At 36.8% G+C, this 25,987-nt stretch overlaps 1 protein-coding gene across 5 annotated transcripts in view; it reads right to left on the reverse strand.

The window, feature by feature from the left end:
* SMYD3 (SET and MYND domain containing 3) overlaps window positions 1-25,987 on the reverse strand; it is a 954,064-nt gene that overhangs the window by 20,385 nt on the left and 907,692 nt on the right. For all 5 annotated transcript variants that reach the window (XM_074262568.1, XM_074262569.1, XM_074262571.1 and 2 more), the window contains one exon: window positions 4,047-4,155. In XM_074262568.1, coding sequence (XP_074118669.1) covers window positions 4,047-4,155 — 109 coding nt within the window. The remainder of the gene's footprint in view (window positions 1-4,046; window positions 4,156-25,987) is intronic.

Raw genomic sequence — 25,987 nt, forward strand, 5'->3', positions numbered from 1 at the left:
AATTGATAACTCTGTGTCCCAGTATTGAGTTTAGAAATTTACAAGTTTTCCGACACAGATAGAATTATCTAATTCCTGATGTCAAATTCTTTAATTATCATCATGTCCCATCCTAAATTTTTGATCTCTTCTATAACTATTCTTCCTTTCAACTTGTCCATTTCTGTTAAGGATGCTATCTTCCTCTCTAGCAAGTCAACTAGACTAGAGTCTTTAATTCTTCCCTCTGCCTCCTCATTCCTTATATTTGATTCATATACTTCTTTTAACTCACAAGACCCTTATTACCTCTTACATAGATTATTGCAAATATCTTCTGTTCGCCCATATTCCAATTTTAATTTTGCATCCAATATTTTGACACAATGACAAAACAATCTTCCTAATGTAAAGATGTTACCACATTACTGCCTTCCTGAAAACAGTTCAATAACTTCCATGTAGAGACCATTAAAGTCCCCATGGAATCCCACTAGTGATCAAAATATAAAGATCTCATCTTGACATTTAAGGACCAGGCTTCAACAAATCTTATTTAATATTTTTATTGTGCAGTCATTTGTTTCAGTCATGTCTCTCTCTCTTTATGAGCCCATTTGAGATCTTCTTGGCAGAGATACTGGAGTGGTTTGCCATTTCCTTCTCCAGCTCATTTTACAGATGAGGAAACTGAGACAGGCAGGATTATGTACATTACCCAGGATCATACAACTAGTAAGTGTCTGAGGCCAGATTTGAACTCAGAAGACAAGTCTTCCTGATTCTAGACCTGGCACTCTGTACATTATGGTGATACTTAACTGCCTAGGGAAGATCATTTAACTCATTCCCCTACAGACACACACAATTTACTAATCAATGAAATTCAATAAGCACTGTTGTGCTTAATAAATTATGAGAAAAAAGGCATATGCCTTCAGATGCCAAAATTGAAAGAATCTCAATATATCACTCTTCAAGAACTTAAAATCTAATGGAGGTAGGGATGAATATGGCATTTTCTCAAATAAGTATGGTCAAGGAGAGCCAGGAAAAGTACATATGAAGAAGGAAAAATCATTTTCATTTGGTTGGGGAGGGAGAGAGGAGAGTCAATTTCTATAGGATATGATATCTGACCTGAACTTGAAGAAAGAGAATCATTTCAATGGATTCAATTGGGAGGGCAAAGGATTTTATTCTAACTGTGGAGAGATTGTGTGATCAAAGACAAAATGATACAAAAGGCAGAATTAGGGCAGAAGAGGGGCAGAGAATAGTCCAGTTTGAATGAAATAGATTTGAAATATAGAGATAGTGTTACCCACTCATCCAGAGATAGTAATGCTATTTGCAAATACTGAGCTGGAAGGTGTGTAACATTTTCTAGGAAATAGAAGGAAATAAAAAATATAAGAATCCTAAGGAATGCTCCGAGTGGGGATCTTTAGGGAGGGAATTGTCACCTAATTAGTAATAACTAATTAAGAAGTTAGCTGTAGTGAGTAGTGGATAGTGTTGGGTCTAGAGACAGGAAAACCTGAGTTCAAATATGGTCTTCAAACATTTACTAGTTGTGTGACTCTGGGCAAGCCAGCTGATTTTTGTCAGTTTCCTGAAGTATGAAATGGGGATCTGAACACAATATATTAGACACTGAGCACAACTCCATTGGGCTGGCAAAAAAAAAAAAAAACCAAAATATATATATATATATATATATATGTGTGTGTGTGTGTGTGTGTAGATAGATAGATAGATAGATTATAGATATAGATATAGATATATAGACATATGTATATATATATATATATATTATGGAGAACTCACACAGGGCAAGCATTCACAAGGCAGTCAGAAAAAGCAATACAAGGACATTCTCAAGGTCTCTCTTAAGAACTTTAGAATCTATAGTATGACATAGGAGACATTGACACAGAACCACCCAGCATGCCATGCTCTCATCAGAGAAGATGCTGTGCTCTATGAGCAAAGCAGGATTGAATTAGCCCAAAAGAAACATGAGATATGCAAAATCAGAGAAACCACCCCAGATGTTCATCTGGACTATTTGTGTGGCAGAGCACTCGGAGCTCATATTGGTCTGATCAGCCACAATCAGACACACTGTAATTCCACTCTATCACAGTGAAACATTTTGGTCCTCTTCCAGTACCAAGGACAACGACCAATCTTACAGGATTGTTGTTAGGTTCAAATCAGAGAACATCTAAAAGGTATAGTATCTGGCATAAAGTAGTCACTTAAAAATGTTTTTTCTCTCCCCTTCTATGTTCTTAGATTGGCCATAAATTGTATCTAGTTATGTGCCAACGGGAACATATTTCCATTTTCAGTTTCTTCCCATTACCCACATGTATGATTGAGGAATGTGAAAGGAGGAAGCTTACATCAATTAAGTCATTCGTTTATTCATGGCAATCAGCGGAGAAAGTAAAAGCAAAATGAATCATAAGTCACTTGTGAATCTTATTCTTCACTTTCTGATAATTCATTCACCCCATGATCTCCTCATCTTAACCTGTTGAATCAAATCAATAGCTAGGTATGGACTTCTATTTGACATGGCTGTCATCTCTATTATTGGGGGAGCATAAGGCTTGATTATCTTGAGCTCAGAAGTTCTGCACTGTAGCAGGGATCAGCTGATTCGGTGTTCATATTAAGTCCAATGCCAAGATGATGAGCCCTCAGAGTGGAGAGGTTCACCCCTAAGGAAGGGTGAAGTAACCTAGATTGGCTCTGAATAGATCAGCAGTGGGGCTGCACCCATGAGTAGTTGCTGCTCTTACATCATGGGCAAAAAGAGACCCCCATATCTCAAAAGAAAAAAAAAACAAGAAAAGGAAAAGAAAGGAAATGAAATCCCATTCAAGGGCTTTCTCTATGAAGAAACCATCCCTGTTCCCCTCAAATCTTTCCTCACAAATTTTCATAAAACACTATCTTGATCTCACCCTTTTTTTTATACTACTGTGTGTTTGTATAGATATTATATTCCCAGTTCTCTATTAGACTCTCAGGTACTTAAGGACAAATACTGTCATTTTTCATCTTTGTATCCCTCCTCACCAGAATAATACTTTATACCTAATAACTACTTAATTATATCTTTATTTAAGGAAGTAATGATAAGGGTTAGAAGAAAGAATGAAGCAGGATTTTACAACTTGGAGAATGATCTGATTAAGGGCATCAAGGCTAAAAAAAAAAAATCCAAGATAGGTAGGGAACTGCCAGTGAGGAGATTATCATTAAAAAACATCAAGGAAAGTCTTAGTAATAAACTAAATCTAGAGCAAAAGGCCTTAGAGTCACATCCTAGCTTTGCTGTTTACCATCCTATGATTTTAAGAAGGTCCCTTGATCTTTTTGGTTATAGATTCCTTACTTATAAAATGAGGAACTGAGTAAGATGGCCTCTAAAGTGTTCCATGTAACTCCAAGTCACAATGACTATCTTTGCAGGAAAGACTCACACCAATCAGTTTATATATACCCATGAAATAATATAAATAAAGTGAATAAATGTTGCCTAGCATTATGAGTGCCTACTATGTGTTACATGTTAGTTCAGGTGGACAGGTAGAGTTCCCAAAGCATAAGTTTCTGAGGCTCTTGAGGGAGATGGAAGGAGAGTAACCTGAGGTGATTTGGGGCAATGGAATTATGATTTCCAGGGTCAAAAGACCTAAGTTCAAACCTCAGCTTTGCTATTCTCTAGTTTTGTGAACTTCATTAAGTCAGCATCCTTAGATCTTGGTTTCCTAAGCTATAAAAGGAAGTAGTTTCTTAAAGTTCCTTCCTTTTATTCTGTTTCCTAAGGATGGAGGCACTGATGACACCTTTCAATAAACAATTTTGGTCTATGGCTGGCCTTATCTTCCTATTTTGTTTTTCTGGGTTATTGCTATAAGCTTTTGTTATTTGAAATGGGGAGACAAAAGGAGTGTACAATGCTGGAAGAAGCAACAAAGGAAGGCAAGGTGAGTATATCCCTGAGGAAAAGGTGAGGCAAGTTAGGAGAGAAACCATTGGATACTCACCTGTTTCAGGGTCTCCAGGGCTTGAGGATACAAACCTTGGTGCTGCTGTAGTTTGCCAACTTTCATTATCTGGATGCCTCTGATGGGATGAAAGCCTGGGTAATAGAGCCTGGAAGACAGAAGCAGGAGAGAAAACAACAAACAATGTCATTCTGTCAGCTTTCACCTTCACAGGGGTTGCCATCTTCAGAGAGCTATCAGGGTGGGACCACAAAGTTATGAGTGAATTTTAATCAGTTGCTGGGAAAATTAGCCTCAGCTCTGAAGGGGAGTGAAGCTCAGAAGGGAATTAGCACATTATTACTCTAACTCAGGAATGCCTTTTACATGAAAGAAGTGACAGAGGTGGGATCACTTCTCAATCTATCACTGCTGGGAGCTGCAAAAGCTGGGGGTGTCTGCTCTGCATGTGATTGGGAAGGCTTTGATTGCAGCACTGAGGCTAGGCAGTGAGCACTGAAGAGAGAAGGGTGCTCTGAGTCTGCCTTTTCTCTCTCTGAAGCCAAGACCTTGAGCTCCAGTTTGATCCATAGATTTGCTGAACTGGATCCAATAAATGCATAGAGGTTATCTCCATGACCTCTAAGATCCTTAGCATTTCTTCTGAAGTAGTTACAGTCTTCATCTAAAAACCTGTAATTTCATCCCTTAAAATGTCAAAGTCCTTGAGGGTAGGGAGTAATTTACCTGTATCCTAAGCACTTAGCCCAAATCTGGTACATAGGACACACTTAATAAATACTTATTGATTGATTTAATTATATTTGAAGGTAAACAATTTTATTCCCCTTTTAGAAAAACTACATTTAAAAAATCATTTTGATGTTTACTTTGCAATCATTTCAAAACACCCTTTCCTTTACTAAATTCTCTTGTGTGTCAAAGGAAAATGTTTAAACAAAATCCATCAGATATAGTGATAATATATTCAGTAGGAAAGTGGAATGGGTGGAAGGAAAAGGACTGTGTGTCTATTATGGGTCAGGCATTTTGCTTGTGTGCTTTACAAGTATTACCTCATTTGATCCTTTCACAGTAGTCTTGAGAGGTAGGTACAATTTTATTTACACACACACACACACACACACACACACACACACACATATACACACACACACACACTCTCTTCTGGTTCTGCTTATTTCACTCTTGTGTTTTTCTGAATTCCTCATATTTGTCATCTTTTATTACATAATAATTATTCCATTAATTTCTTATATCATAATTAATTCTGCCATGCAACAATGAGGGCTTATTTTGTTTACAATTCTTTGCTACCACAAAGAGTGCTCCTATATATTTTTGGGTATATATTAAACCTTTGTGTCTATCCTTGATTATCTTGGATTATTGCCAGTAGTAGAATTCTGGGTCCAAGGTTATGATCAATTTAGTCACTTTTCTTGAATAATTTCCAACTCACATTCAGAATGCTCATGACATTTCCATGCTTCTATTATGTGCTCAATACCCTTGCAGGAACTAAACAGAATATATGAAATACAACAATGACTACCTTCTTTAATTCCACACCCTATCATAGGAGACACAAGACATAATTATAGCTAAGCAACGTACACTTAAATGCATTCACAGAATCATAGAATCTTAAGGACCCAAGTAGCCATTTTAATCCAATCCAGTCATGAATAAGAATAGAAGAAGTCAGGAGTCAGGAGCCTCGGACACTTACTAAATCTCTGATCTTGTTATTTTATCTCTGTCTCCCTCAGTTTCTTCAGCTGTCAAATAGGAATAATAATGGCATGTATGTCTCAAAGTTGTGAGGATGAAAGAATTTCTGTAAAGTGTTTCATAAACCTCAAAACTACATAAATGTTATCTAATATTACCTCCTCTGACAAAATAGTTATGCAACCTTTGCTTGAAAACCTCCCCATGAAAAGAAATCCACTACCTTAAGGAATTTAGTTCTACTTTTGGATAGTTTTAATGGGAAGTTTTTCCTTATACCAAAGCTGAAACTATCTCTTTGCAGGTTTTACCCATTGCTGCTGGTTCTGAGCAACACAAATCTAATCACTCCTTTGAATGATGGTCCTAAAAATATACTTCTCCCAAAGCCATCTCTCAGTGAGGGCTCAGAACTTCCCAGGTAATTTTCCATTGGTCTTTGCTTAGTTTTGACTCTACAAGTTTCATGTTCCCAGCCTGGTACTTCTAGGTGCCCCTCTACCTCATTCAACTTCCTTTTGTGTATTGTTTTCCTCCATTAGATTGTAAACTCCTTGAGGACAGGGATTGTCTTTATTTTTGTTACTTGTATCTCCGGGGCTCAACACAGAAACTGGCATATAAAAATGTTTATTTAAAAGAGATTTGCAAGGAAAAACTTTTATAATGTAAGGGAAAAATGAGAAAATGGTGAGTAATGTTTGAACCTCATTCTCATTGGGATGGTTTGAAAAGGGAAGAATATACACATTATATATGTATGTATACATACATATATGTATATATATATATACACACAAACACATACTTATATATATATATATATATATATACACAAACACATACTTTTATATATATATATATATATATATATATATATATATATATATATATATATATACACAAACACATACTTTGTTGAATATAGAAATATATTTTACTTAGTAAGGAAATAGGAAGGGAAGGGAATAAGAATAATAGGGAAGGGGATTGATAAAAGTACTAGGGGAAAAAAAGGACAGGTTAAAGAAGGCAGTTATCAGAAACAAAAGTGACTTTAGAGGAAAAATAGAATAAAAAGATATACAAGTAGGTTGGAAGGAAATAGACTTAGAAATTATAACTATGAATGTGATAGGTTAATTAACCCATAAAATGGAAGCAGATAACAGAATGGATTAGAAACCAGAATCCAACAAAATGTAGCATATGAAGCATAACTAAAATAGAAACACACATACATAGTTAAAATAATGAGTTGGAGCAGAATCTGTTATGCTTTTGCTGAAGGGAAAAAAAAAGGTAGGGAGAGCAATCATGATCTTAGACAAAGCAAAATAGATCCAACTAAAAGAGATAATCAAAGAAAATTATATTTTGCTAAAAGTTACCACAGACAATGAAATAATATTTAAAATGTTGCAAGCAAGTTTCTCTGATAAAATGCCTCATTTCTTAAATATATAGGGAATTACATCAAATTCATAAAAATAAGATAAATAAAAACAAAGATAAATGTCAAAGAATATAAACAGGCAATTTTCAGAAGAAGTAATCAAAGCTATCACCATTGATTAGAGAGAGATTAGAGATTAGAGAAAGGCAAATTAAAACAACTCTGAGGTACTACCTCACATTTATCAGAAATGACAAATGCTAGAGGGGATGAGGGAAAATGAGCACATTAGGGAATTGTTGGTGAAATAGTGAACTGGTCCAAACCATTCTGAAGAACAATCTGGAATTATGCTAAGGAAACTATAAAATATGCATATTCTTTAATTCAGCAATATCACTACTAGGTTTATGTAGTAAAGAGATCAACAGAAAAGGACCTACCTGTACAAAAACATCTATAACAGATTTTTTTTGTAGAAATTGAGGGGATGCTCATCAATTAAGAAATGCCTGAACAAGTTGTAGCATATAATTATGATGGAATATTATAATGCTACAAGAAATGACGAGGTAGAGGATGGCTTCAGAAAAACATGGCAATATCTATGTGAACTGATGCAAAATTAAGTGAGAAGAACCAGGAGATCATTGTGAACAGTAAAAGCAATGTTGTATTGATGGCCTGGTTGTTCTGATCGATATAGTGGTCCAAGTCCATTCATTTCAAAGGACTCATGATGAAAAATTACTATCCATCTCCAGAGAGAAAGCTGATGAATCTAGAGTACAATTCAAACTATACTTTTTTTTTGTGATATGGCTAATATTGAAGTATGTTTTATATGCTTTAACATTTATAATTGATATCATATATAATATTGTTTGCTGTCTCAGTGGATAAGGAAGAGATGGGAGAGAGGAAAAGAATCCAGAATATAAAATTTAAAAAGAAAATAAAATTTATAATGAATAAATAATAACTTTAAAATAAATGTTTTTTTACTTAATCGTATTTAATTTTTCCCAATTACATACAAAGACAATTTTCAATATTCACTTGTGTAAAATTTAGAATCCCAGATTTTTCTCTCTCCCTCCCTTTCCAAAAGACAAACATAGGCCATATATACATGAATAATCATGCTATACATATTTCCATATTAGTCATGTTGTGAAATAAGAATCAGAAAAATGGGAAAAAAACATGAGAAAAAACCAGATTAAAGCAATGAAAATAAAATGCTTTGAGCTACATTCAGAGTCTATAGTTTTTTTTTTCTTTGGATATGGATAACATTTTCTATCACAAGTCAAAAATTAATGTTTATTGAATTGAAGTGAATTACACTTGACCTCCATAAATTATTTCTTCTCTAAGCTATCTATCCACTGATCGTGACCACTGCCTCAGAATCCTTCACAGTTTTGGCTGTCTTACTTTTCCATTTTATCATTCTTCAAATGCAATACCTAGGATTAAATGCAACATTCTAGATGTAGTTTGATCAAGATGGAAAAATGGAATCATCAGCTCCTTTAACTGAGACATAGCAATAAGCAGCCTAATTCAAAGGATCTAGAAAGCTTTAGAGAAAAGATAGGACTTGAATTGCATTTTTTTTTGTATCTTGAAGAAGAATGTGGAAAAGGGAACAAAAAAAAAAGGAAAAAAGAAATAAAAGAAGACTTGTAACATTGCAAGTCATGGTAACATGAACAAAAGTGGGGCTAAAGATCCACAAAAGTAGATAGCCACATATAAAAGGACACAAATATACATGAACATCTAGCCCAATTATGTTACGTCATTTCTTAAAATCTCAGTAAACAATTGGAGAATGGTTGGGTAAATTATGGTATATGAAGGTTATGGAATACTATTGTTATGTAAGAAATGACCAGCAGGAGGAATACAGAGAGGCTTGGAGAGAATTACATCAACTGATGCTGAGTGAAACGAACAGAACCAGAAGATCGCTGTACACTTCAATGCTGTTTGAAGAGTTATTCTGATGGAAGTGGAAATCTTCAACATAAAGAAGATCCAACTCACTTCCAGTTGATCAATGATGGACAGAAATAACTACACCCAGAGAAGGAACACTGGGAAGTGAATGTAAATTGTTAGCACTACTGTCTATCTACCCAGGTTACTTATACCTTCGGAAGCTAATAATTAATGTGCAACAAGAAAATGGTATTTACACACATATATTGTATCTAGGTTTTATTGTAACACATGTAAAATGTATGGGATTGCCTATCATTGGGGGGAGGGAATGGAGGGGGGGATAATTTGGAAAAATGAATACAAGGGATAATATTATAAAAAAATTATTCATGCATATATACTGTGAAAAAAAATTCTAAATAAAAAAAAATCTCAGTGAACATCTAGCCCAATTATGTCATGTAATTTAAAAAACCTTAGTTTGAACATCCATAATATGAAATTTGTAATGCTCTCCTCTTAGGTCCTCAAAAACTAGAAATAATTTCCTGGGCTAGAAATATTCAAGCCCATATATCCCAAAGAAATACTAAAGAGCAGAAAGAGACATATATGTGCCAAAATGTTTGTGGCAGCTCTTTTTGTTGTAGCTAGAAACTGGAAGATGAATGGATGTCCATCAGTTGGAGAATGGTTGGGTAAATTATGGTATATGAAGGTTATGGAATATTATTGCTCTGTAAGAAATGACCAGCAGGAGGAAAGGGAGGGGGGGATAATTTGGAAAAATGAATACAAGGGATAATATTATAAAAAATATATATAATAAAAATTATTTAAAAAAAAGAAAGAAAACTATCTATGCAAATATTTTTAAAATAAAGAAAAATAAAAAAAAAAGAAATATTCAAGCCCAGAGAAGGGACACTACTGTAGAATATCTAAAAAGAGACTTTAACCCAAGATACTGGAGAGAGAATGCACATGAATGTCTAGAATTTTATTGAGAGGGGCAGAGTAACAGTGTATATAGAAAGTATGTTTGGAGTTTGGGAAACTAAGGTTCAAATTCCATTTCTCACATTTACTGGCTATGGATTCTCTTGGAGCCTTAGCTTCCTTTTCTATAAAATGGACATAATAAAGCAAAACTATTCTTACCTCATAGAGTAGCAAAGAGACTCAGATGCATTCAAAGTGCTTAGCAAATATGAAAGCATTCTATAGAGACCAGTTGAACCTCAACATGGCAGAGTGGACCTATCTTAGAGTCAAAATGATGCATATTTGAGTGAACCTGAACAAATCATTAAAACTCTCATGCTTTAGAAAGCTAAATTATGGATGGTTTACACTGGTAGAGGCAGTTTGCACAGTGGGATTTCCCCTATTCTGATGAAATCACATTCATGGACCAAACATACATATCTATTGTAATCATGATGATGATTTTTCACTCCTTGGCTCTTCCAATAAAAAAGGGATCATTATCGACTTGAATATAAAGAGATTTTCATTTTTAGACTTGAACTGCTCTGGATACGTATGAAAAAGTCAGTCACTGCCAAATATCCTTGGACGTGGGGTTCCATTTTGTTATTATAAATGCAGTCTAATTAAATTTGAAAACAGTAGAGTAATTTTATACCAGTAATCACTCTACTAAGTCGCTGCATGTCACGTCAAAAAAGAGGGAGGCAGAAAAAAGTTGGTGGTGCTGGAAAAATCCACAGGACACCTGCCCCAGAGCTGCCCCCAGAGTGATTAACAAAAGCAAGGGAGGGAAGCAATAAGGGGAGGAAGAGGAAGAAATGTGGGAGTGAGGGCTCTCTACATAAATATTTACAGAGCAATTTCACTGTTCTGGTGGGTCTGGTGATCCTTGAAGTGGGCCTGGTTTGTTTCCCAGCTGACATATGGTGTAAGAAATCACTGATATTTGGTAGAATATGAGCCTGGGGGAAAAATAGTATAGCCCACCCTAGCTGGGAAAATTCTCCCACTATTCAGGGTAGGGGGTCATCAGCTTTACTGTGTGTGATAGCCTCTAGCAGGCAAGAGCAGTTTGTCAGCATAGTCTCAGAATTTTGTTTAAAATCTAGGCAAGACAAAGGTACCTTACCAAGGAAGAGCTGGTTAGTTTGGGTATTATTGTGCCCAAAGATTTCTGCACTCTAGACAACTGGTTAAAAAGGTGGCTGCAATCCCAGAAGCCTGAGGAATAAATGGCACACACTTCTGACAAATACCAAGCACTTACTTATATTGTGAGAAACACATCTGGATGGTCAAAAAAAAAGTATGCTGTAGCTCTCTCTAGTTGAGGAAGTACAGCACTTAACTCGTTTTCCTTAGTTCCTCATCTGTAAAATGAACTGGAGAAGAAAATAGCAAACCATATATTATCTTTTGCAAGAAAACCCCAATGGCATCACAAAGAATTGGAATGATTGAAATGGCTCAACAACAATTACAGGAGCTGATGACTGGAAGAGATGTGAGGGATAATGAGCAATAAGAAATGACTAATATTTGTAATTTGCTAATAAATATTTTGGGAAAAATACATAAAGGGAACACATCTCATTATTATCCTGTTCACTGCAGTTCTTCAAACAAAAACTGGATGACCATTTTTTAGACTTGTTGAAGAGGGGATTCTTGTTCAAGTTTGGGTTGAACTTTGAGGCAATAAAAGGAATGCTTTACATATTTGTTTTATGCTGAAAATTCTCTCTTCTTCTATCCACTAAGATATTAATTTGTTAGTTTTTATATTTTACTATTTTTTCTTATTTCTCTGAGGTCTCTTACAACTAAGATCCTATAACTCTGAAGACAAGACAAAACAAAACTCCACAGGGGATACCACTTATTTTGTTGTTGTGGAATTTTATTTTAATGAATACATTGTTAGAAATAACATTCCTATGTTTATAGGACCTGGAGATGAAATTGGAGCTGCCTCCCAGGATCTTGGTAAAGAAGGAACACATGGAAAGAAGTGGTTCTAATGTTCAGAAGAAGAAAAGGAAAAGACAATTTAATATTAACATTAACCTGGACCTTTACGTTTCTGAATCATTGCTCATGGTGAATTATTTGCTTGGGTGCCAGGGAAGTATAGACCTTGAGATAAAAGACATTGAAGGATATTTGATATCAAGTCAAAATACTAACCTGCTACTTGTGCCATTTAAAATGGATTTAAGACTTTTGTTATACAACAGTACTTTCTCCACCATAATCTCCTATGTTAGTGTGAATATCATAATCTCCATTTTAGAGAGAGGTAAATTGAGGCAGAGGAGAACATAACTTATCCGAAATCATATAGCTAGTAAATTTCTGATCCAAGATTCAAAACTTGATCTTTACTCTAAGTTTGTCTTTCTACTTGTCCACACTGCTTGTGATTCAATAAATCTGTTTACCTCTTCCAACCTTTGAATAAAATTCAATAGAACAGAAGTTCCTTCACTCCAGAAACATATTGTCAAAGTAGGCAAGAAAAGGCATTTTTCCTCCCTACAAATTATATATTGTAGACAATGCATTGAAATAATGTCAACAAAATACTAGTACCTTTAGAAATATGGCAATGGGGAAGAATTTTGGAATTGGATTCCATTCAGTAGAAAACTTGGCTTTCTTTATAGCACTGAACCCCTTTTAAAAAAATTATCTCATATGTCTAGAAGCCATTTAGAAGGAAGGAAGAAGAGAGGAGTGTCTGATTTTTCTTGTTCTGGTTGTTTTGTTTTGTTCTTTTTTGTTCTCTAAATTCAGGAAAAAGTTTTGGAAGTTCATCAAATTTTCATACACATATCTAACATATATAAAGAGATATTTTTATATATGTACATATGCATGTGGGTAAATACACAAATACACACACTTTCAAAGAGAGCATGAGAGAAAGTACATTTTTAGGTTTACATATGTCACTCTTTTGATACTCATAGCAATCTCTGAAATAAGATGCTATTATTACTTCCACTTTACCAATGAGAGTCCTTTGAATACTCGGAGATATTTGTCATGTCCTCTCTTCTTCAGATTAAAACACTCTTGATACTTTCAAATGATCAATCTCTAGTCTTAAGGAGAATACTGATTTGGAATTGAAATCATACACCCTAAGTGACCAGCAAATACCCTAACATATTGTTTCTCCATCTCAAAAATAGCCATGGATACCTGTGGCTAATACAACCACCAACACAAGAGCATATCCTGACTCCTGGGATCATCAATGTTTTTGCTCATATCTATGAGTAAAGACTCCCTGTCTTGCTCCATGCATGGCCAGGGCTGGGATAAGGGGAAGCACGGCAGGCAAATGGAGACATCTGACATTCTTTCAGCTTTTAGATTCAAACCAGCTGTTGTATGAAAGTTATTTATATGGTTGTAGTAGCTTTATTTATAATGTGATACTTAAATGTTTCTTTAATTCTTAGTATTTTATTTTACCCTAATTACATGTAAAAACAAATTTTAATGTTCATTTTCAAAACTTTGAGTTCCAAATTTTCTCTTTTCCTCCCATCTCTCTTCCATCACTGAAAAGGCAAGGAATTTGATATAAGTTATACATGTGTAGTCATGCAAAACATATTTCCATATTAGTCATGTTATGAAAGAAAACAGGCAAAAAAAACCTTCAAGAAAAATAAAGGCAGTAAAAAAAAAAGAAGTCTATTTCAATCTGTATCCAGATACCATCAGTTCTTTGTCTGGAAATGGATAGCATTTTATCCTTCAAGAGATTAGCTAAGTTATTCACATCTGACCATTTTATAACATTGCTTTTTTGTACAGAGTGCTTTTCACTTTGCATCAGCTCATGTAAGTCTTTCTAAGCTTTTCTGAGAATACCTTACTAATCATTTTCTATAGCACAACTGTATTCCATCACCACAGCACAATTTGTTTAGCCATTCCCCAGGTAAGGGATATCCCCTCAATTTCCAACTCTCTGCCAACAGAAAATACTATAAATGTTATACAAACACCTATGTTCTTTCCTCCTTTATTTTTATCTCTCTCTTTCTCTCTCTCTCTCTTTTTTTTTTTTTTTGATACAGACTTAATGTGGAAGCACTGCTACATCAAAAGCAGTTCTACAGTCTTTTGGGCAATTGCTGTAAAGAATGATTGTTTCTAGCTATATGAAAAGATGTTCCAAGTCGTTATTAATCAGAGAAATAAATGCAAATTAAGACAATTCTGAGATACCACTACACACATGTCAGATTGGCTAGAATGACGGAAAGATAATGCAGAATGTTGGAGGGGATGTGGGAAAACAGGGACACTGATATATTGTTGGTGGAGTTGTAAAAGAATCCAGCCATTCTGGGGAGCAATTTGGAACTATGCCCCAAAAGTTATCAAACTGTGCATACCCTTTGATCCATCAGTGTTACTACTGGGCTTATATCTCAAAGAGATCTTAAAGAAGAGAAAGGGACTTGTATGTGCAAGAATGTTTGTGGCAGCCCTCTTTGTAGTGGCCAGAAACTGGAAACTGAGTGGATGCCCATCATTTGGAGAATGGCTCAATAAATTGTGGTATATGAATGTTATGGAATATTATTGTTCTGTAAGAAATGACCAACAGGATGATTTCAGAAAGACCTGGAGAAACTTACATGTACTGATGCTGAGTGAAATGAGCAGGACCAGGAGATTATTATATACTTCAACAACAATATTGTATGATGATCAATTCTGATGGACGTGGCCATCTTCAACAATGCAATGAACTAAATCAGTTCCAAAAGAGCAGTAATGAACTGATGCTACACCCAGCGAAAGAACTCTGGGAGATGACTATGAACTACTACATGGAATTCCCAATCCCTCTGTTTTTGTCCACCTGCATTTTTTATTTCCTTCACAGACTAATTGTACACTATTTCAAAGTCCAATTCTTTTTGTACAGCAAAATAACTGTTTGGACATGTATACATATATTGTATTTAATTTATACTCTAACATATTTAACATGTATTGGTCAACCTGCCATCTGGGGGGGGGGAGGAGGGGAAAAATTAGAACAAAAGGTTTGGCAAATGTCAATGTTGTAAAATTACCCATGCATATATCTGGTAAATAAAAACAATTAAAAAAAAAAGAATGATTGAATCAGTTCACAAGTCCACCAAAAATACATTAATGCCTCATTTTTCTCACATCTCCACTATCATTTATCATTCTCCTTTTCTATCCTACTAGTCAATCTAATAGGTATGAGATAGTAAACCTCAGAATCGTTTCAATTTGCATTCCTCCAATAAATAGCGATTTATATTGCATATGGCTATAGATAGCTTTGATTAATTCATCTGATAACTATTCATATCTCTTGATATCTTATTTTTTTTATCAGTTTGATCCAGTTTTCTAAATCTTTGAGAAATAACACCTTTATCAGAGAAATTTGCCTCAAATTTTTTTCCTCAGTTACATTTGCTAATCTATTTCTCTCCATTCCATATTATCCTTAATACCCATAACACGCTTAACCCCATTAATTCTATTTTCTCTGTTCTTTTATCCTGTCTCTACCTCAAAAGAGTTTTGTTTCCAATAGTACTTCCCCCAAACTTCCCTCCCTTCTATCATTCTCCTTGCCTTCCTTCTCTCATTCTCTTCCCCTCCTACTTTCCTGTAGGGTGAGATAGATTTCTATACCTAATTTGGATTATTCCCTCTTTTAGCTACTTCTCATGAGAGTAAGGTTCACCCAACTTCTCTATATTCCTCTCCCCTATAAATGCTTTTTCTTGCCTCTTTTATCCCATTCTACCCTCCCCTTTCCTTTTCTCCCAGAGCATTCCTTTCACCTTTTAATTTTATTTTTTTAGACATCATCCCTACATATTCAACTCACACCTATGTCCTCCATCCTGATTGCCCTAATGATGAAAATGTTTTTATGACTTTTTTTGCACCATTCTCATTTCTCTTTCAAATTTTTCTTTTACCTCTCTTACTTGGTTTTCAAAATCCTTTTTTGAGCTCTTTTATGACCTGGGATGAATTCATCTTTTTCTTGAAGGTTTTGAATGTTGTAGCTTTGACTTTTTTATCTTTTTCCGAGTGTGTTTTAATTTTTCTTGTCATCACAGTATTTTCTAGGACCAGAGTTTATTTTGTTATTTACTTATTTTTCCAGTTTTATTTCTTGACTTATAACCCTTTGTTCAAGTGGAGCTCTGCTTCCAGAGTAAGGGCAAATTATCCAAGCTTCAGGGGAGTTTCTAGCTATTTTCAAAGATAGTCCTAGGGACTTATAAGTATTCAGCTATTCCAAGGTGGTATGATCTAAAAACAGATTTACTACTCTCCTGGCCTGTGCTCTGATCTGTGACTGACCACAAACATGTTTTTCTGCCCTGGAACTGTGACTAGCACAAACACTATCTCCTCCTCACCTTGGGACTGCCATCCACTCCATCTCTTATGATCCATTTTTAAAAGTAAAAACAATACATAATTCCCCCTCAGATGAGGACCAAGATAAAAAAATACTTTATCCAAGAGGCCTTAGTAAAAGAATAACTATTTCTTACCATGTTGTGATGTACCTATGACATTTCTACATGATCATAAGGTTAAAGCCTCTATCTACTACACCACTTAGATGCCTCAAATGTGGCTCAAACTCGAATATATGTCAGTGAAAGTTTTCTATCAATTTGAATTTTATCTCCTGGTACAAAGACAAGAGGTAGGACTTATTGAACTCTCAAGATTCCAGTTAGACTGAGAAAGATGTTTGAAAGCAATGGTCCAGTGTCTAGGATGTTAGAAAAAAAATCAAAGGCTAATAAAACCCAATGTGGTATAGAGACTGTACTGTACTGGTACAGAATAGAATATTCCATGCTGAGCAAATCCTCTCTACCAATTCAGGTCAACCATTCCTCTGCATGCACACACACACACACACACACACACACACACACACACACACACACACACACAATTTTAGAGTATGTAGAATTATTTTAGAGTTATGTAGAATACTGAAAGGTTAAATAACTTGTCCAACATGTCAGAAGTGAAAGTTGAATTAAGAGGTCATTACAGACCTTACTTAACTGTGTAAGTGCTGGTTTTAAGGAGAAAATTTCTTCCACCTTATTACTATCATTTCAAATCGTGCTGCCCAAAGACAGACTCCCCAAAACCCTTCCTCATATGAGAATGGCAATAATCTGATTCTATTCCACAGGGTAGTTCTCCCTGATGCAAAGTATGATTGAAGGGATGTCTACCCAGCTTGTTGTTTTTTAGAATTGCCAAACCCATCTACTTCTCTTGGGATTAACTAGAAACAGTGGTCTGGGCTGCCTTTCTCCACCGCCTCAGATTTGTCTCTCTGTATATATGTGTGTATACGTATACATATAAGTGTGTGTAGGTTAAATAACAAACTATATATTATATATGTACATATGAGTGCATAAGCTTGATTCCATAATCAAATCCCTATTCCCAGGTTAAATAACTCTGGCTCCTGTAATCTTATTTTCAAAACAATTTCTACTCCCTTCACAAATCTGTTTTTCATGCTTCTCAATTTACAAGATGTTGACAGTTTTTAGGAATGCAGGCATAACTCATTGGCATAAATATTGCCCACACAACTCCCTCCAGACCCCCATAAGATGTGATGGAGCACAGGGAAGAGGAATAGCCAAATCAGAAAAGGACCCATCTCTGCTGGACATATGATTATTATAGATGATAAAGAATTTGCTTTTTTGTCTTAGTATCTCTAGCACCTGGCACAGGGTAGAAGCTTAATAAACACTTGTTTAATTGAATCAAATTGAACGGAATGGCCAAGTATTTAAACATCCCTGTCATAGTATAAAATTCCAGCCAGAATGGAAAAGATGGCTGAGGTCACTGGTCCAGTGCCGAGGATGTTGGAAAAAAAGCAAAGAAAAATAAACAAAACCAGATGTGGGACAGGGACTGCATTTGTGATTTCATTGATGTAGAATAAAAAATTGCATGCTGAGGATATTCATGCACAATAGCAATGCACAATATAGTCCCATTTTCATTAATAGTCCTGAAAAATCTCTGAAAAAATTTTTTTCTAATGTAAATGCTAACGACCTCTTTACTAATTGCTGTGATTTAAGGAAAGAATGATGATTGACATTGTGTATATTTCAGAACTAAGCATAAGGAAAAAATCGCCCAAATAAATGGACTTAAGGAGGGGGAACTGAAGTGAGACTGCAGAAGGGGAGCCTGGGGCTAACCAGACCCACTGAAGGAAAACATCCAGTCTTGGGGATCAATGCCACCAGCGAGGATTTAAGATCAGTGAGCAGAGGAAGGGCTACCTTCTCTGCGGCTCCACAATAAGAAGAATAGTATATCAGTGGAGAAAATATCCCTGAGATTGAAGAGCAGCTACATTACTAAGTAAGGGGACGCAGACCATAGCAGCTCAGTGGCTCCATTGTGTACAGACTGCTTGGACTGGGGTCAGAAAGACTTCTTTTCCAGAGTTAAATCTGGCCTCAGACACTTAACTAGCTGTGTGATCCTGGGCAAGTCACCTAACCCTGTTTGCAATGTGGATATCAGTATCACTTTTTTCCTAGGGTTTTTGTAAGGATAAGGGGAAAGGAAAGGAATAAACATTTATACAACACTCACACTATGCCAGGCACTGAGATAAGCGCTTTACAAATATGATTTCATTTGATCTTTACAACAAACTTGGGAAATATGTGGTATTTTTATACCCATTTTATACCCATTTATATACTGGCAAACAGTGGTCAAGTGACTTATCCAGAGTCATATTTGTCACTTTGGGATGTATTCAACTTTTTATAACTCCATTTGAATTGAATTTTTTTTGGGGGGGGGAGGAGATTTCATTTCTTTCTCCAGCTCATTTTACTGATGAGGAAATTGAGGCAAGCAAGTTTAAGTGACTTGCCCAGGATCACACAGCTAGGAAGTATCTGAGGTCAGATTTGAACTCAGAAAGATGAGTCCCCCAATCATTTAGCTATCCACATTATAATACAGGGACATACAACATTTAGTTTAGTGACTTGTGATAGATATTTTGGTTTGCAGATAGTAAGTTGAGCTTTTGGCCAGTAAGATGATACAGATTTCCCAGGAAAGCTGGGATTAAGTTGATTTGACTGTGATTGCAGAACTTGAAATTGGGTAAGGGGAGAGAGGCAGCAGGAACATGGACAGAAATAGGAGGAAGAGTGGAAGGCAACAAGCAAAATGAAACATAACTGAAGCCTCCCTAGATGGGCTAAACACTTTGGAGAAAATAACATTGATTCCTGCTGAAGGAAAGCTGCCAGGCTTGGGGATCAATGCTCCCAGTTAGGATTTGATGGGATTTAAGGAAAGGATGATGGTTGTCATCATGTATATTACAGAATTAATGATCATTGGCCACATCAGCATAAGAAAAAAAAAAAAAACAACAACTAAATGTATCCTAAGGAGAGATTGCAGAAGTGGTACCTGAGGCTTAACAGTCTGGAGAAAATAACACTCTATTGATGGAAAGCTGCCAGTCTTTTACCAGTGGGAATGAAGAGAAGCCTGACTTTGAATCTTGGAGGCAAAAGGGTTAAGAGCATTCAAACCACAAGGTTTCATCCAACAGTCTTCATGAAGAACATATTGATCGTGTTTACTCTTTCGTTAAGGAAATATTTGGGCTGAAATCAAAAGAAAGCATTTTTTGTCCAATCCCTGCTAACAGTATTCACTTAATATCCCCTATTTATCACTACTAATCAAGTGAGATTAAACTACTTTGCAATTTAACTCCTAAAAGTAACGGACTGAATTCTTCACCCCAGGTAGGACTGAAAGACTCCAGTTATCCTGAAATGTTTGTTTAACATTTCTGAGCCAAGAAGCTTCTGGAAATCAGTCACCAAAAATAGAATTAAAACTGTGTTCCCTCCTACCTCCATCCTCATTATGTCTTTCATGCTTAAAAGCTATTGTTTCAAGGAAAATGGACCTCTGACCTAGGGAGTGATGGGATTGCTTAGTACTGGCAAAAAGCCCAGCTAACAAACTAAAGCTGAGTATGGGTCATAGACTTACAGAATTTTAGAGCCTGTGTATTATAATTTTTTAAACTCTTTTAAGGTATCATGTCAACCCATCCACTGAAAAAATGGTCTCTTTGCCATTCCTAACAGATGGTCATCTGGCTTCTGCTCCAACACATTATCAGACAACCTGTTCCATAGTTGGACAAGTCTAATGGTTAGAGAGATTTTTCTGTTTATTGTGTTGAACTTTCCTCATTACTTCTCATCTTTGGACCTCATCTTGCCCTCTGGAGCCACAAAAATATCTGATTTTTTTCTCTACATGATAGTAACCTTCCTATTTCTGAAAATCACTAGTCCAACTCCCAGATGGAGAAACTCTAGGATTCTACTTTCCAGAGAGGCAGATAGTGTACTACCATGGAAAGAGCCCTGGGTCTTGAGCCAAAGGGTACAAGTTTGAAACCCATCTCAGCCACTGACCATCTATATGATCTAGGTTATATCATTTAATATTTTCTGGATTTCAACTTCCTCAAGTATAAATTTAGAACATTAGACAAGATAACCTGACAATACTTCCAGGTCTAAATGTATCATTCATGAAAATATAGTATGAAAAGTAGCCTATAGCCAAAGTGAACTAAGGAAAGTGTTCAGCAACTGGGGGAAGAAGGACCTAAGGGGATAATTGTCCCATAGCATTCCCTGATGTAACAAGTCACTCTGGTTAATCTTTGTTGCTCTTGAGATTTTTTTGTGGTACCTCCCCAGTGATGAACATCTGGGTAAGTGAACAGAGCACTGTTCTTAGAATAAGACAGACTCATATTGGAAAGTTCAAATCTTGATTTCAGATACTTGCTAGCTTTGTGACCTGAGCAAGTCACTTCACCCCATTTACCTCAATTTCCTCATTTGTAAAATGAGCTAGAGAAGGAAAAGACAAACCATTCCAGTGGATTTTGGCTGCAAACTAACCCACCAGACATTCTCCCTTATTTCTCAACACATTCAGTGCCTGACTCAGGTTTCTTCTGTGGTCCAACTCCTGCTAGGATTCTAGGGGACTTTAACAGAAATAGTGATGATCCCTTAAGCATCTCAAGCTTTCAGTTCCTCAATCTACTCAGAATTTAGGATATATTCCTCCACTGCACCTTGGCTTCCTACAGAGATGGTTTTACCTGTGATCTTGCATCATTCACAAGTGGGATGAAAGCAATGGAGGGTAAGAGTGAAAGAGGAGGAAGTGAGATAGGGAACAGAAAGAAAAAGAGAAAGGGAAGAGAAAGAGAGAGGGAAGAGAAAGAGAGAGGGGAGAGAGAGGGGGGGAGAGGGAGGGAGGGAGGGAGGGGGAGAGGGAGAGAGGGAGAGAGAGAGAGAGAGAGAGAGAGAGAGAGAGAGAGAGAGAGAGGAGAGAGAGACAGAGAGAGAGAGAGAGAGAGAGAGACAGAGACAGAGACAGAGACAGAGAGACAGAGAGAGAGAGACAGAGACAGAGACAGAGACAGAGACAGAGAGAGAGAGAGAGAGAGAGAGAGAGAGAGAGAGAGAGAGAGAGAGAGAAAGAGAGAGAGAGAGAAGGGATGGGGAGAGGGGGGGGAAGAGAGAGAGAGAGAAGAGAAACAGGAGGCAGGGAGGAAAGAGAGAGACCAAGCATACTAGCTATTATGCTAAGCATAGGGGATATGTAAGCAAAAAAAAAAAAAAAAATAGTCAATCCCTGCTCTCAAAGGGCTTACATTCTAATGTGATGGAGGGTGGGGAGATAACATACACAGGGGAATTGGAAAAGAGTAGTTGTTGTTCACATGAGGTGAAAATGACTGGGAAATAGTTTAGAGGCCTGGTTCTAGGCAAGATAAGACAGCTCTTCATCTATGAGAGCCTGGCAGACCCAGGCAGAGCCTAGGCTGGCCTCCATTTCTTTTTGAATTTGCCGATACTGGTCTAGATCAAGGTTCATTCTTTCCTGATCTCAGCAAGCTTTTCGAAAAAATGGCTTCCACAATGATTACCCACCTGTTTGTCTTCCTAAGGATGAAATGGGCAGTGGCCCAGATATATTGGTTTAAAATGAGAACTGTGGTGTGGTCTGTTTGTGGGAAGATGGGAGGGAATTAAGATCACATCTTCTGCCTCTTGATTACCTTTTTCATCTCACACACTCATTTAAAACCCCAACAATGGAGCTGTGTTGTTTTCCCACCCAGCTGTCAGTCCAGTCTGCCAACCACAGACCTAATTCTAGTAATGGGAGAATGAACAGCTTGCTGACTCAGAGCTGTCATCTTCATCTTGGGATACAGTCCAAGCTGCCTTGGAGACCTGGCAGCCCTAATTCTCCTAGCCCTCCCTCCCTCCTTCCTCTTTTCCTCCCTCCTTTCCTTCCTCCTTTCCCTCCTTTCTTTCCTCCCTCCCTCCCTCCCTCCCTCCCTCCCTCCCTCCCTCCCTCCTCCCTCCCTCCCTTCCTTCCTTCCTTCCTTCCTTCCTTCCTTCCTTCCTTCCTTCCTTCCTTCCTTCCTTCCTTCCTTCCTTCCTTCCTTCCTTCCTTCCTTCCTTCCTTCCTTCCTTCCTTCCTTCCTTCCTTCCTTCCTTCCATGCAATTCTAGCAAAATTGGTAGAAGGCATGAGTTTCCCAGCATCTAAGAGAAGTTCCTAAAAAGAAAGGATTGCAGTTACAACTGTTTCTGCTTCTGGAAGAAGATGGAAGAAATCAAATCCAGCACCCTTTGTCTCATTCAGAAGAAACCTTAATCTTGTAATATAGGCACTAATTTCTCACCAGGCACCTCCTGAATCTAAGAGAAATTGGTAGATTGCTTTCCACTGTAGACTGGGGCTACCTAAAGCCAGGGGGAATGCCAGGGGGAATGTTTTTCTAAAGTGGAAATAACAAAAAGGCCAGTGAACTCAATTATGTTGTCTGACCTTTTTTAAAGGGTGTCTGGAAAAAGTTTATTGCCTTTGAGTCTGTTTGGGGTCCTTCTTTCAAAACACTCATTAAAATACTCAGATCCTGCCTGCACTCACTGAAAGAAACAAACCAAAGCTTTCAGACTGAGCAAAAGATGGGCAGCTCAATTTTATACTATTAATTGTAAAAAGCCATTCTCTTTTGTGTGTAGGTGGCGTGTGTTCATGTACTTAACCTTATTTGTGCATTTAAGTTATCATGTTATGGCTTAAGAATGGAATATAGATGATTTTTGTAGCAGAGAAAAATAAGCAGCATAGTTATATATGATTTAAAGTTTTGTTAATGCTTCTAATTTAAAAGATAGTTATTGGTTCATTAGATTTAAGTTCTGTGTTTTGAGTGCCCATCTCAAAGACAAGGAATGGGAGAGGGAGAACACACTGGGTCCCTGAAGCAAAATGGAAATCATTCTTTCTTCTGGAAAAATCAAATGCATTTTCATTTTGCCTCTAGATCCTAATTATTATTGCTTGGGTGCTGTGACAGTTAAGGGTCTCACTGTTTGGACATTCCCTCCAAAGGTATAGATCACAATTCATTTGTACATTCTCATCCAATTGACTTTCTCCCAATGGGAATTGCTTTCGATTTTTCAATGTTGTGTAGATTCTCTTAGAGCAAGAAGACCAACTGTCATTTCTCTCTCATTTGGGCACCATTGTTATGCCACAGTCCTGATTCAGTTTCCCTAAATTGTCCTGCCTTGGTTTCCCTAATTGTTCTGCCTCAGTTTATAATTGTTCTGCTCAGTCCTGTGAAACCACCCCTCCCTCTTAATCAGAATATTTGATAAGGATAAAAGAGCTTATATTTTAGAATATCAGAATGCCTCTCCCCATCTCCAGGGTTCCTCCCCCCATTATGCCATCCCCATCTCTGGTGGTTCACCTCACCCCATCAGAGTTTCGTTCCTGCTCTCAGTACTCTGACTCCGCCCCTGCCTCAATCTACCCCTAAAATCAAATCAGTCAATACCTAAAAAAATTCGTTCAGATTACTCATTGGAAGGACAAGTATTAATGAGAAGACAGGGACTTATTGGAAAGCACTCTGATGTTGGGAAAGATTGAAGGCAACAGGGTAAGGAGCTGGCAGAACATGAGATGGATAGATAGTGTCATGGAAGCAATCAACAGGAGCCTGGTCAGACTTTGGGAGATAGTGGAGAATAGAAGCTTCAGTAGGCTGGTGGTCCATGGAGTCATTAAGAGTTGGACAACAAAAAGAAGTTGCAGCAAACTCATGACCATGACAAACCTCTCCATTATACTTTTGGACATGAAACTAATATCTTTAGGGAAGGCAAAGTATCTTGCCAGAATCAAAATACTTAGCCTTATCAAAAGAAGTATAAATAGGACCCCATTTGCTCAATATTGTTCTGAGCTGTAGATACTATTCTGAGCTTGATTTCTTGATATAGTATTTGTCTATTCTTGTAATAACTTGCATTTTAATTAATCATGGATAGGTTCATCTGTTTAATCTCTTCATTTACATGGCACATTCACTAAAATCTGAGATTACAGTTACCCTACAAATCATTATAATAGTGCTTTGAGGTACCCAAGCACTCTGATATGCTTGGGGAAATAATGGAAATGGCTCTCAATGATGGATAGCAAAAATCAAAAATATGGAGGCAATCTTCGATCCAATAAAGCTCTTTCTACACCATCCAGACATTATGTAATGCTCATGTTTTTTCACTATTTGCTCTATGATCTGACTGCTGCAACTATTCATAAGAGTAAAGCAAAGAAGTCATTTGCAGGGATAAATTTTCTGATGTAATCAGGTCACTATGTGTTGGTCTAAATCAGTCCTTCCACGGGACAGGATCAATCTCTAGGTTAGTTTTGCCTGTAAGGTAAAAGGACATTATGTCTTATCCTAATCTGGGAAAATTGGTTTACAATTTAAAAAATAGCTTCTGCTTATATCTGTGATACCATTGAAATATCACAAAAACCCTGAAAAGTCAAACAGGATAGGTATTACTGGCCCTCATTGCATGGATGAGCTAAGACAGGTTTAGTACCTTACCTTAAAGTGATAACTAGTTTGGGTTTTAGGACTGAAATAAAGATTCACAAAGTTCATAAGTAATAGAGTTAGGACCAGATACAGGTCCCCTGACTTCTAATCTATAGTGTCAATCTGTTGGTTCACTCACATTTATTAAGCATTTGCTATAGGTCAGGCTAGGTAACAGTGGATAGAATGCCAGGACTGGAGTCAGGAAGATTCTTCTTTAGACGTTTAGACTTTTATCCAGTTTTAGACCTTTAGCAGCTATGTGACCCTGGGCAAGTCACTTAATCCTATTTTTCTCAGTTTCCACTTCTGTAAAATGAGCTGGAGAAGGAAATGGCAAACCATTCCAGTATCTTTGCTAAGAAAAATCCAAATGGAATCCAAATTGAATGCTAACAAATGTGCCAGGTACCAAGAAATACAGCCCTTCTCCTTTAACTTTCTAATGGTAGACAACCTGTAAATAATGACATACATACACAAAAAAGGGAAAGACGTGAATATCTCTGGGAAGGAAATAGGATGAACTAGGTAAGATCTCCATCAGAAGGTAGAATTTGAGCTGATACTTGAAGAAAACCAGTAGGTAGAGATGAGGAGGAAAAACATTCCACAAATGGGGGAAAGTCATTGAAAAGATACGGAATCGGGGAATGAATCATAAGGTTCAAGTGGAACAGGGAAAAGGCCAGTGTCACTGGAGCAGTACACAGAAACAAGGAAGCTGTAGGAAGGTTGGAAAGGTAGAAGAAGGTTAGAGTATAAAGAGTATTAAATACCAAACTAGAGG

This window comes from Sminthopsis crassicaudata, chromosome 4 (genome assembly GCF_048593235.1).
Source record: "Sminthopsis crassicaudata isolate SCR6 chromosome 4, ASM4859323v1, whole genome shotgun sequence".
NCBI lineage: Eukaryota > Metazoa > Chordata > Mammalia > Dasyuromorphia > Dasyuridae > Sminthopsis > Sminthopsis crassicaudata.